This window comes from Berghia stephanieae, chromosome 5 (genome assembly GCF_034508935.2).
Source record: "Berghia stephanieae isolate SIO BIC M18660-M18661 chromosome 5, UCSD_Bste_1.3, whole genome shotgun sequence".
Classification (NCBI taxonomy): Eukaryota; Metazoa; Mollusca; class Gastropoda; order Nudibranchia; family Aeolidiidae; genus Berghia; species Berghia stephanieae.
Window position 1 is genome coordinate 80,449,943 of NC_088364.1, and position 13,900 is coordinate 80,463,842.

At 35.2% G+C, this 13,900-nt stretch overlaps 1 protein-coding gene across 1 annotated transcript in view; it reads left to right on the forward strand.

Moving 5' to 3' along the window:
- LOC144974025 (C-type mannose receptor 2-like) overlaps window positions 1-13,900 on the forward strand; it is a 31,231-nt gene that overhangs the window by 9,869 nt on the left and 7,462 nt on the right. The window contains exons 7-9 of the mRNA XM_078916915.1: window positions 711-755; window positions 2,533-2,574; window positions 12,044-12,202. Coding sequence (XP_078773041.1) covers window positions 711-755; window positions 2,533-2,574; window positions 12,044-12,202 — 246 coding nt within the window. The remainder of the gene's footprint in view (window positions 1-710; window positions 756-2,532; window positions 2,575-12,043; window positions 12,203-13,900) is intronic.

Genomic DNA, 13,900 nt, shown 5'->3' on the forward strand with positions numbered 1-13,900 from the left:
ATTAACCCTAATAGGAAAAACAAAAACCCTAGCAACTTTACTAAGACTTATAACTGACCCTAATCGAAAAATAAAATCATGCGACCTCGAGCTAACCCTAATAGAAAAAAAAACCCATAGGATTGCTGTTCACTACCTTTCAATACTTCAAAAAAAATGGCGGAGGAGAACCAGAACAACGGTCATATTAGGAAATTATAAACTTTCACTAACCTATCAAACTGTTCTAGAGTTTTAAAAATACTACTATATATTTACAAATTGAATAAATAAACACCCGAGGAAAGATCCACGGTGAAACATACTAATTGAAAGAGATGCTAGACCGAGGATCTTTCGGAAGGCCTTCCGCACTTGGGTTTAACAGGCTTAATGCCTAATCTATTTGATAAACGTTCGCTGTTTCATCATGAGGTGTTTAGTGTTTGCCCTAAATAAGCAATATATCAATTGTTTTAATGATCACTGATTTGAAAAAACAAACAAACAAACATTGCTTGAATTATTTCGAAAAAATGATTCTGTTGAATATAGGCCAAAGAAAAATTAAAAGAAAATCATCGTCTCGACAAAAAGAAAGATCATAAAACCTCAATTTAAAATTAGATTAAAACATCACTTAATACGAATTTTTAAAAATTTATGACGAACTGCGGTAGAGACTTGATTCATATGAAGACTACAATTTATCTCATTTTCAATGTTTGCAGATATGGAAACTTCCACCAAACCAACCACTGTACAAGAAACAACAGGTAAGTTTAACTGAATGATGTAAAATAGCTTTCTTACAGTGGCGACGGTAAGCTTTTAAATAATACAATGCCAGAAAAAACATCAGTGAGTGGGGATGTATTACAAAGGATGCTGGATTTCGGTGTTTTAGAACCATACAAGTACTATAGTAGTAGTAGTAGTAGTAGTAGTAGTAGTAGTAGTAGTAGTAGTAGTAGTAGTAGAAGTAGTAGTAGTAGTAGTAGTAGTAGTAGTGGTAGTAGTAGTAGTAGTAGTAGTAGTAGTAGTAGTAGTAATAGTAGTAGTAGTAGAAGTAGTAGTAGTAGTGGTAGAATTAGTAGTAGTAGTAGTAGTAGTAGTAGTAGTAGTAGTAGTAGTAGTAGTAGTAGAAGTAGTAGTAGTAGTAGTAGTAGTAGTAGTAGTGGTAGTAGTAGTAGTAGTAGTAGTAGTAGTAGTAGTAGTAGAAGTAGTAGTAGTAGTGGTAGAATTAGTAGTAGTAGTAGTAGTAGTAGTAGTAGTAGTAGTAGTAGTAGTAGTAGTAGCAGCAGTAGTAGTAGTAGTAGTAGTAGTAGTAGTAGTAGTAGTAGTAGTAGTAGTAGTAATTGTAGTAGTAGTAGTAGTAGTAGTAGTAGTAGTAGTAGTAGTAGTAGTAGTAGTAGTAGTAGTAATAGTAGTAGTAGTAGTAGTAGTAGTGGTAGAAGTAGTAGTAGTGGTAGAATTAGTAGTGGTAGTAATAGTCGTAGTAGTAGTAGTAATAGTAGTAGTAGTAGTAGTAGTAGTAGTAGTAGTAGTAGTAGTAGTAGTAGTAGTAGTAGTAGTAGAAGTAGTAGCAGTAGTAGTAGTAGTAGTGGTAGTAGTAATTGTAGTAGTAGTAGCAGTAGTAGTAGTAGTAGTAGTAGTAGTAGTAGTAGTAGTAGTAGTAGTAGTAGTAGTAGTAGTAGTGGTAGTGGTAGTAGTAGTGGTAGTAGTAATAGTAGTAGTAGTAGTAGTAGTAGTAGTAGTAGTAGTAGTAGTAGTAGTAGTGGTAGTAGTAGAAGAAGTAGTAGTAGGAGTAGTAGTAGTAGTAGTAGTAGTAGTAGTAGTAGTAGTAGTAGTAGTAGTAGTAGACCACTATATTTATGACCTTGATTTTGTCGACGACGTTGCGCGACTGGCTACGTCTAAGGAACAACTACAGAAAGAAGTGCTCTAATGACATGTGAACAAGCACGAACGGGAGGGCCATAATTCAACACCAAAATGTACAAAACTATGTGTAGGTACCCCAGGAGAAAATGTAAAGCTCAAACTCGAAAATGAAAACATAAAGAAAACGGAGTCTTTCACATACTCAGGTTGTGTAAATGGTGCTGCTCGAAGCTCTAAGAAATAAATAACAATGTGGAATTGAATGTAAGCTTCAATTTAATATACGAAAACAGATAAAATGGACGTTTCGGGTTTCCCTTTTATCAACAAAACAGGATGAATGAATATGTCTCATTCGTCCTGTTTCGTTGATAAAGTGGAAACCCGAAACGTCCATTTTATCTGTAATTTCACATTGTTATTTATTTCATACTCGTGTTGTAAAATCTGCAACACCGGCAACTCGAGTGAAGAGATGAGAAGAAGAATAGGAAAAGCAAATTCAGCCTATAGAAAAATGTTACATCTTTTTTTGGTCGAGCAATATCAACACAGAAACAAAAAATGAAGATTTGCAATGCCACAATCGCCACTGTCCTTTTATAGGGAAGTGAAACTTGGCAAATACACAAACAAGTTAACAATTGATCTCATTTTCATTCATTACAGAAATGGAAACAACCACCAATCCAGCCAGTATAAATGGAACAAGTAAGTTTAAAATGAATGATGTAAAAAAAAAAAAATTATTATAGTGATGAAGATTAGTTTTCAAACATTGCAATGCCAAAAGAAAAAAACAAAAAAACATCTGAGAATGGAGATTCTCGTATGATAGGTACGGAAGATAACCGTCTTGATTTGCTCTAATGACTTCAAAATATTGAGTTATATCCCTTTGACTGTAATAAATCTTATTCTTGTAAATCTGTAGACTCATGGTTCTTGTAATGGTCGAAATGAGAAACAGTAATGATAATATTAACAACAACAATAATAATAATAAAATAATAATAATAATAATAATAATAATAATAATAATAATAATAATAATAATAATAATAATAGTAGTAGTAGTAGTAGTAGTAGTAGTAGTAGTAGTAGTAGTAGTAGTAGTTGTAGCTGTAACTGATATTTTTAGCCTCAACCTTAATGTAACCCCCCCCCCCCCCCCCCTCTCCCCGCAATGGTCAAATAAGTTACGTCACATTAGCTGCAGGATTTGGACACGAAAAACTCGCCTCGCCAAAACAAACAGGATGACTCCGAGTGTTTCTTTTTTTCACTCAAAGAATTGAATACTGTAGTCTGATGTCACGCGCCCGGCAACGGCGGCCATCTTGGTTCTAAACAAAGAAAATCTTTATTTTTTATTCTTCATGCTGGCGAGAACTTTTCATATGTCTTGTGATCAGAATGTGTAAAAGTCAAAACATGATCAAATTGATGGGTTTTTTTTTTCCTCTGGATACGCTTTTAAGCTCGCCGGAGAAATATTTCATACGGCGTCCGCCATTGTTCCGATAGTTTAGAGCCAGTGTTACTAAGTTACCATGCGTCATTAGGAAGGAAGTGACGGTACGACTATTGAATCCTATTACGATTCTGTCCCATCGATGAAAATAGACTGAGTTAAGATAGTTCTAATTGTAATCATCATTGGAAACCAGAGTCATAAGAATTTCACAAATTTAACTGTTTTTCATTGAAAACAGCTCAAGTTATTGTTCTTTGTTAATGATTTTAGACCACTGGTTGAGAGATTAGCCCATACTAGAATTTCTCAACCAGACTATCGAAACGTTAAAGGTTACTGTACCATATATTATAATAATGACTTGTGGAGTTCGTTTAGTTATGTCCAGTTGAGGGGTGAGGTTTTGTTTCCCTCCTCTACGAGTTTATTGTTCGATGGTAGAATGACTGTCTGCGCGAGCGAGTGTGTGTGTGTGTGTGTGTGTGTTGACAGAGAGAGAGAGCGCGCGCGTATGTGTGTGTGTGTGTGTGTGTGTGCGAGAGAGAGAGAGCATGTGCGTATATGTGTGTGAGAGAGAGCGTGTGTGTGAGAGAGAGATAGATAGACAGATAGATAGATAGATAGATAGATAGATAGAGAGAGAGAGAGAGAGAGAGAGAGTGTGTGTGTGTGAGAGAGAGAGAGAGAGCATGTGCGTATATGTGTGTGAGAGCGTGTGTGAGAGAGAGAGATAGATAGATAGATAGATAGATAGATAGAGAGAGTGAGTGTGTGTGTGTGTGTGTGTGTGAGAGAGAGAGAGAGAGAGAGAGAGAGAGAGAGAGAGAGAGAGAGATCTGGCCGGGGAGGGGGGGGGGGGGGGGGGGTTGAGTAGCCATCGTTAACAATAGCCTGACACTAGAACCCTCGAGTCATTTTTTGGTCAGTGTCAGGCTATAACTTTACGATGGCTACGCTGACACTGACCAAAAAATGACGTCAAAATGCCAGTCTTTTGCCACAAAAGAAAACAAATCGTGTGTATTCCATAGTTCAGCCAATGAAATAACTTGCTTCCTTGAGCTCTACTAACGACAACTCACTGGATGCTACACAAACCTAAAAAATGACGTCAAACTGCCAGTCCTAGAGGGTTCTAGCGTGGCCTTCGTAAAGTTATGGCCTGATACTGACCGAAAATGACGTCAAAATGCCAGTCTTTTGTCACAAAAAAAAAACTACAAATCGTGAATTGTATTCAATAGTTCAACCAATGAAATGACTTGTTTCCATGAGCACTACTAACGACAACTCACTAGATGGTGCAAAAACCAAATAATGACGTCAAAATGCCAGTCCCTTTGGATTTCAGTATTAGGCTATAACATAACGATGGCTACGGTTCTAGTGCAGGCCGTAGCCATCGTTATATTATAGCCTGACACTGAAACCCAAAAAGACTGGCATTTTGACGTCATTATTTGATTTTTGCACCATCTAGTGGTTGAACTATTGAATACAACTCACGATTTGTTTTCTTTTGTGGGCAAAGACTGGCATTTTGACTTCATTTTTTGGTTAGTGTCAGGCTATAAAAGTTAACAATGGATACGGTTCTTGTGTCGGGCTTTACTTTAACGATGACTACGTGGGAGTTCTCTAGCTGTGAACGAGGTGACATCATCTCACTTCGCGCTCAAACACTCTTCCATTAATTAATGAAACACATTCAGATCCGAGACTCGTTTTGGATATTATTATTGTTACATTGGTAGGTAATTAGGTCAGTGATGACACTGTTACATGTACTATGTAGGCAGAAGACACTGTTGGTATGAATTATGACAGATTTTGACTAATGATCAGGCTGAAGGTGTGAGTGTGAAAGCAAGAGGTGAATGAGCAGGTCAGTGTTATGCTGAGTACAACGACAAAACAACTTTGTTCCCTCTTGACCAGAACATTTCACGTCATATAGATAGTATGCGCTTGGCTAAGAAGCTCATAACATTGCCATCCGGAAGTATAACGGACGAACACACAAAACTGTGTGTAACCATGAACTTTTATAGTCTGGTTAATACAGTTGATCTTCTGCCCTGAGGGTTCCAGTCTAATACTTTCTTTGTTATAGTGGAGTTTCAGAGTGATGGCATCTTGTTTTCTACCCTAAATAGATAAATAATAACGTGAAGTTGAATGTAAGCTTCAATTTAATTACAAAAACAGATCAAATGAACGTTTCGGATTTCCGGGAATAAATCATCTTAACTACGCCACTACCACATCATCTCATTCATCTGTGGTGTTTCAATCATCCTGTTTTGTTGATAAAGGGGAAACCCGAAACGTTCATTTGATCTGTTTTTGTAATTAAATTGAAGCTTACATTCAACTTCACGTTATTATTTATTTCTTCGAGCTTCGAGCAGCAACATTTACACTACCCTAAATAGACGCTGGTACCCCACGTACCACAGTTGTACATAAGGATTGGCAGCAACGGAGCTTCGGAAAGGCGTATAGATAGCATGTAGATGACGTCACTCAGGCCTTTGTTATTGTTTTTGCCATCCGCGTTTGTGAGTTGTTCTCACTAAACTGTATTAACCAGACTATAAAAGTTCATGGTTACACAGAGTTTGTGTGTTGGTCCGTTTTACTTCCGGATGGCAATGTTGTGAACTCCTTGGCCAAGCGCATTCTATCTATTCTTTTATTTTCATTAATGATGTTCGCCCTGTTCCAAACGTTGTGTAGTTCTTAGGATGACGGGCCGTAAAAGAGCGAGGAAGGCTCATCTTTCTTGACGACCAGCATATATTTAGATTAGAACATAAGATGCTATTACTCTGAAACCAGAAAATCAATGACATAAGGTATCCAGATATCAAGAACAGTGGTTTTACACTTCCAATAATTGAGTTCTTAATTGAGCTTTGATATAGCGCAATATCCACTAAACGTGGTCAAAGGGCTTTACACGGGAACCCTGGTCAACAGCAACACTAAAGATGTAGGACGGGCATGACCATGACCATATAAAGCTCAAGCTCAACCGTCCCTAACGGGTAATAAAGCGTCAGGTTCTTTGAGTCGTCTGGCGCTTCTCGGCATCATGAACCAGCAATTTCTAAAATTCGGTTTGGATTTCTTAATCATATAATTATCGTTGTTTCTTCATGACTGTCTCTATTCGCCATCATTTCAGAAAATGGAAACACAAATAAACAAACAATGCCGACCATTTATAGATAAAATGACGTTGACGTCACTCGGGTCTTTGTTATTGTTTTTTTTATTTGGCCATCCACGTTTATAAGTAATTCTCACCTAACTGTATTATCCAGACTATAAAAGTTCACGGTTACACAACGTTTTGTGTGTTGGTCCGTTATACTTCCGAATGGCAATGTTGTGAGCTTTTTAGCCAAGCGCATATTTTCTATAATGGAGGTCGAAAATTAAGATAAAAACAATAGACAACAACAGGGCTATCAGAAATATAAACTTTGACATATTAGATGTCGCGTATACATTATCAAGGAAAGAGAACAAAATTAGAGATGAATAAAACACTGTCTGGCATTTATATGTCTTGAGTTCTTATAAACCGCCATATTGAACACAGACGCCAGGTTGCAAATAAAAGCATAAAATATATGAGAATAATATATGAATATATATATATATATATATATATATATATATATATATATATATATATATATATATATATATATATTTATGAGTGTTGATGGGTACTTGCAGGGACGGCTGGTAATAATGGGCAGGGTGGGCAAATACCAGCCTGTTTTTTCAAGTTATATGCTGTATTACCAGGTCCGAAATAATCTAATCTAAATTAGATAATTTCAAAAGTTACTACTTAAAATTGATACTTTGTACTGAAATCAATTTGTGTGTATTTTTGATAGATTGCGAATCACCATGCATCCCGTAATACATAAACCAGTATACGCTCCTGTTCTTTTTATCACCCCCCCCCCCCCCCCCACCCCAACCACTCCACTCCACTCCGCCCACATCGTCATCTCATCGTCACGTCGCCTGACGGTGATTTTGCTGTCTGGCCTCTCTAGTACTAGGTCGGGCTAATTCAAATGAGCCCACCTTATTAACCAGTGTACACTAAATAGAGATTTTGGCAAACGAACTTTTTCTTATTTATTGCCTTACTTGTGCTGGGAAGGTTCCAGTATTGAATTAAATTTATTAATTTACTAATATTATATCAATTTAGTATTAGTTTGTGTTGTTTTAATATATTTGTTTATCCATTTAAATTATTTCTTTTTTTCCCCTCGTTTTCTTTAGTGTTTCTCAAAACTCATTTATTTAAATTGTTTTCTTATTTGTTTGTTGTTGTTGTTGTTGTTTTTTGTTGTTGTTTTTTGTTTTGTTTTTTAACAAATTAATTTGTTAATTCTTTTTTTTTTATTATTCTTAAAGTAATTACCGCTGTATTTTTATTGCCAGACTAAATATTTTTGCAAAACAATGTAATTTTCTATTGTATTCCCTCTAATAAAACAAAACACTTTTATTCAGAAGTCACGACTAAATAAATATATAAAATACAACCACCATTTTGGTTTTCTCAACAATTGAATTAGTATACGAGAAATACTCTTCTGAGTAAGGAGATAGTTGAATTCTAAGTTATAGAGGAAATACGGAAGGGTGGGCAGATTCCGTACTTGCCCGTCCTGAAGCTAATACATACATAAGATGGTTCGCGATGAAGAGGCGGGAAGCAAGGGATTGGTTGGGTAAGGAGCAAAGATAACACGGTAATTATTGTGACGATAGTCAAACGAATACATGAGGAGAGATTGGTAACATTATTTTGTCTTAATTATATTGTATGAAGTATTGGCGAAAGCCTAATATTAAATAAACGTTGTTTTTGTTTGTCTTATTTTGACTATGGAACTGATACTGATACTTGTCATAGCAGACCTGCCTACTTTAGATAGGAAAATAAAAATCGTAGTTTTCAGGGCTAATAAAATCGTAGATATTTTAACTACCCTTTAAAAAAATCACCGGAATTTTCGTCTGTTTTGATAGATATCAAATTTTAAAAAACGAGAAAAAATAATTGGAAACGTAATAATGATGGTGATGGTGGTATAGTGGTAGCGGTGGTGGTAGTAGTAATGATGATGGTAATATTATTATTATTATTATTATTATTATTATTATTATTATTATTATTATTATTATTATTATTATTATTATTATTATTATTATTATTATTATTATTATTATTATTATTATTATTATTGTTATTATTATTATTATTATTATTTATTATTATTATTATTATTATTATTATTATTATTATTATCATTGTTATTATTATTGTACGTATTGGTGGTATTACTATTGTTGTATTTTTTTTTGGTGGTTATTAATGGTATCAGTTTATTGTTTGGTCCCATTTGCCATTATTTTCCACTTTCATGTATGTGGTCATCAAATTGTATGATTAATTGGCGAAAGCCTAAGATTGAATAAATTTTGTAATATCGTATGGTAACCATCATTGTCGACGACATCGTCGTTGTCATCATAATCATCATCATCATCATCATCATCATCATCATCATCATCATCATCATCATCATCATCATCATCATTAACAACAACAACAACAATATTAACAACAAGTACAACAATAGAAATAAAAACAATATCAACATCACCATACAATTTCCGTCATCGTCTCCACAACTATCATTCTAACCAACAGCACCACCAAAACCACTACCATAATTACCCCTCACCGCCTCGTCTTCCTCCTCCTCCTCCACCACCACCACCACCGCTACCACTATTCCAACCACTACCACCACCGGCACAATCATTCTGACCACCAAGACAGCAGTAAAAATTATGCAATTTGAGCTCTGAATGAAACTCGAGTCATATCGCTGTTGTTGCTTCTCCATGAAAACTTTAAGGTTACTACGTACTACTGAAAACCAGAAATATGTAAAAGCAATATTAATATCGCCGTTGAGGGATTAAAGCATCTCTTTAATTTTTCGAGTGAAGGAAATGGACTTGTATTGTCAAGGTGTTGTCGCATTATGTCTCGTCGCTTTATTTTTAGTTGTATTCTCTTTCGTGATTCATTTTTGATTACGTTTGGAAGAATTAAAATCTACTGGTATTGTCATTTCATTGTGAATGTGATTATTGGTGGTTGAAATATTTTTTGTTTAAAGGCGAAAAAAAAATCAAAAAAAAATTTTATTAAAAAAAAAAACAAAAAAATAAAAAATAAAAAATATATATCATATATATATATATATATATATATATATATATATATATATATATATATATATATATATATATGACCGAATCCTCTTTGCCCAACCACTGTAAATAGGCTAGAACCGCCACTGGGTACTTGTAGGTACGAAAGTGCTCGATAATGGTGGTTAGAGCTAATATATAATGCAAATTTTCACTCACATTTTTTTGGCCGAGACGACTCGCTTCTGTGTTTTTTACACTTCTTCAATCTTTGTAAGATTACAATGGATTACGCCGACTGAAGAAGTGTAAAAAACACAGAAACGAGTCGTCTCGGCCAAAAAAATGTGAGTGAAAATTTGCATTATATATATATATATATATATATATATATATATATATATATATATATATATATATATATTCAAATATATCTGCCCGGTCATTGACTGTGATGATAAGTCGATCAACTCTACATCTGTGTTTCAAGTGTTGAATAAAATTAAAACCCAATTTCTGTTGTATTAATAGACAAGACATTTGTCGATTACGTCAGAGAACACCACGGAGTTTTTTATTGGGCACGGAGAGTTATTTTCTGCATTTTATAGATAGAATGAAGTTGACATCACTCTGGTCTTTGTTATTGAATTTTTATTTTTTTTGCCATCCGCGTTTATGAGTAATTCTCACTAAACTGTATTAACCAGGCGAGAAACGTTCAAGGTTACACAACGTTTTGTGTGTTGGTCCGTTATATTTCCGGATGGCAATGTTATGAGCTTCTTAGCCAAGCGCATACTATCTATAGATTTCGCTCACTTATCGTATAGATAGTAAGCGTTTGGCTAAGAAGCTCACAACATTGCCATCCGTAAGTATAACGGGCCAACACACAAAATTATGTGTAACCTTGAACGTTTATACTATGGTTAATGCAGTTAAGTGAAAATTACTCATAAAAGGAGTGGATGGCAAAAAACAATAACAAAGACCCGAGTGACGTCAACTTCGTTATATTTATAATTATTTTTAAAAATTATGAACGGAAAACGGGTCATATAAATTTATCATAATATATATATATATATATATATATATATATATATATATATATATATATATATATATCAAAGAAATATACTGCTTTAGGGAAGGTCTGACAAGTAAAATTGATATAGATGTACTCTCAAACCAACACAGAATATTTGCGCGGCTATGGGGTCTTGTGGTATGACACTTGCTTTCGGATCGGAAGGTCATGGGTTTCGATCCTCGCTCGGCGCATTGTTGCGTCCTTGGAAAAGGCTCTTTACTCACATTCTCACCGTACTCAGGTGTAAAATGAGTACCTGGCCGTGACCGCGTTGTCTCTGTCGGAATTGTTTTTTTTTTGTAATATCGCCTAACAGGCGTCATGTCTCGGTCTACATGTTCTGTTTTGCTGTTGGTCAGGGACCCTTTGTAAAGCGTTTTGAGCACGTTTAGTGAATATTGCGCTATATAAAAGCTCAAAAGCTCAAATTCCCCATTAGAACACTGCTAAATCGAGTCCATATTCGCGTTCGGTTATCAGGTTTGCTAACAAGTCCTCTTTGATTTAACTCTCTCAATCCTGGAGATTTTTTCTACTTTTCAAAATGGGGGAAAAATGTATTGAAAATGAACATGTACATAGATATTTTTTTTCCAACTACCATTAACATGCAAAAACTATAAAACATTAGCTTTGATACTACGCCTATAATTTGTCTCGTAAAAATGTAATAAATAGGCATGGGGTACGAGTACAAGTAACCCAGGTACACTACGGATATATTCGGTATTAGGGTTGAGTGAGTTAACTCTCTCCTTACTAGCTATTTTTAGAATTTCCCCCGAAAATTCACTCCCACCGAACATACAATTAGACTTTTCTTACTCAAACAAAAAAGTAACAAGCGCATTCTGAACAGAATGTTGTTCAGTAAAATGATGTCAACGACATAGTGTTGATAATTTATAGCTGAAATCAAAGCATTTCTTTTAAATGTTGTGTGATGTACAAGAGAAATCAGAATGAGAAAATTGTCGGTTGAATCGTAACGAATGTGACGATTTTCCCATGGTTGGTAAGGCGAGGGTTAAGGAAATTAATCACGAGCAATAAAATATGTGACCCATCGTCTAAAAACGGTATTATGTCGGAACGAACCAGATGCTCAAAAGCCGCCTTTAATGTAAAACTGGTCAAAAATATAAATTGTTGGCATTAGCAACCTAAAATAAGGTATGAATTCTCCTCTCAATAAATTGTAGAAACTCAATTCAAGTCTGATATTTCTGGCCTTATAAATTCAATTTTCAACATCTTAACCAATCCGACTTAATACCGGTTTGAGGAGAAGGGTCACAATATGATTAAATTATGCATTCTTTTTATCAACCAATCAGATCAATGCGATGCAGACTGGATGATGCTGGGAGATATTGGATGTATCAAGAAAGTCGAAGATCAAAAACTGACTTGGTTCGAGGCCAGAGAAAACTGTAAGAAACAAGATGCTGATCTGGTCGTGGTGCCCGACACCCCAACACAAAGATTAATTAAGAGTAAGATGATAGGACTATAGATAGGTCCAAAGTTTAAAATTAATTTTCGTGCGACGGTTACCTATTGTCAGGTCTGATACCCCAGATTGGATTCAATAGTCTGATGTCACGTTGCCCAGCAACGGCGAGCAGCGTGGTTCTAAACAAAGAAAATCAGTACTTTTCATTCTTCATGCTGGCTAGAACTTTTTATATGCATGTGATCAGAATTTATAAAAGTCAAAACCTGATCATATTTATAATGTTTTTCTCCTCTGGATACACTTTTACGCTCGTCGGAGAAATATTCCATAAGGTCGTCCGCCATTGTTCCGATAGTTTAGAGCCAGTAACTAAGTTACTATGCGTCATTACGAGGGAAGTGACGTCATGACTGTTGAAGCCTATTGTTATGGGCTCATTGTTGAAATTGAAATGATCTCAGGCCAACGTAATTATCTATTGTCCGCTGCGTCAATGTTAAAATATTTAATTTATGCCAAAAAAATGCGTTCAGTAATCAGACGTATCTACCACTATGCGCACTTTGATTTTAGGCAATTTGCCATTAGAAAATATGAATTAAGTCAAATTTTCGAATTAACAAACAAAATAAAATTAAAATCAATATATTTTTATAGATAAACATCACAGTATTTAAAAATAGAATTAATTATACTATAGGGAATGAGATTAGCGGAAGAGTAGCGTCCCTTGATTGGACGTCACCGGTGGAGAAGTTATTTGTAAACAAACCAACTACAAGCCAAGCGCTCCAAATACAAAATTTATGATTCATATTTCTGTACAAAAATGCATAACGTTGATTTTGAGATGCATTTTTGTACAGAAAAATTAGACTCTAATAATATTTTTTTTTATTTGGAGCGCTTGGCTTGTAGTTGGTTTGTTTACAAATAACTTCTCCACCGGTGACGTCTAATCAAGGGACGCTACTCTTCCGCTAATCTCATTCCCTATACTATAAAAGAAAATGCAAGGATAACGGAAAGGTAATCATATGCAGAATGAAATGTAAATGTTGCTGCTCGAAGCTTGAAGACAAATAACAATGTGAAATTGAATGTAAGCTTCAACTTAATATACGAAAACAGTTAAAATGGATGTTTCGAGTTTCCCCTTTATCAACAAAACAGGATGAATGAAAGAAACACTACTAATTCATGCTTCCTCTTAAAGGAGCATGCTATTTCCTGCCCATCAATGGTACTTTTTATCAATTTTAACATCACCACTATCACATTTTCTCAAATCGTCTGTACTGTTTCTTTCATTCATCCTGTTTTGTTGATAAAGGGGAAACCCGAAACGTCCATTTTATCTGTTTTCGTATATTAAATTGAAGCTTACATTCCACTGTTAAATTACTGTTAAATATTGTCGTTGGCCAGGGATCCCTTATGAAGCGTTTTGAGCATGTTAAGTGGATATTCAGAAAAGTGAGTGGAGCAGGCACTTATGTTGGTAACAACAAGATATGAAGTGAGTAGAAAAGTGCCAGAAGACAATAGAGAATAAAAAAATTTTTCGCGGCGGTGGTGGGGTTTGAACCTGCGACCTTATTGGTACGACAACTCCGCCTGGCAGGTGAGAGCGTGGCTCTACCGTGTGAGCTATCCACGAACACAAAAATATTCGTTTCAAACTCAAAGTCACTTCTAGATCCCTCTCTCACCCACTTCTTGAGACCGCCGATTC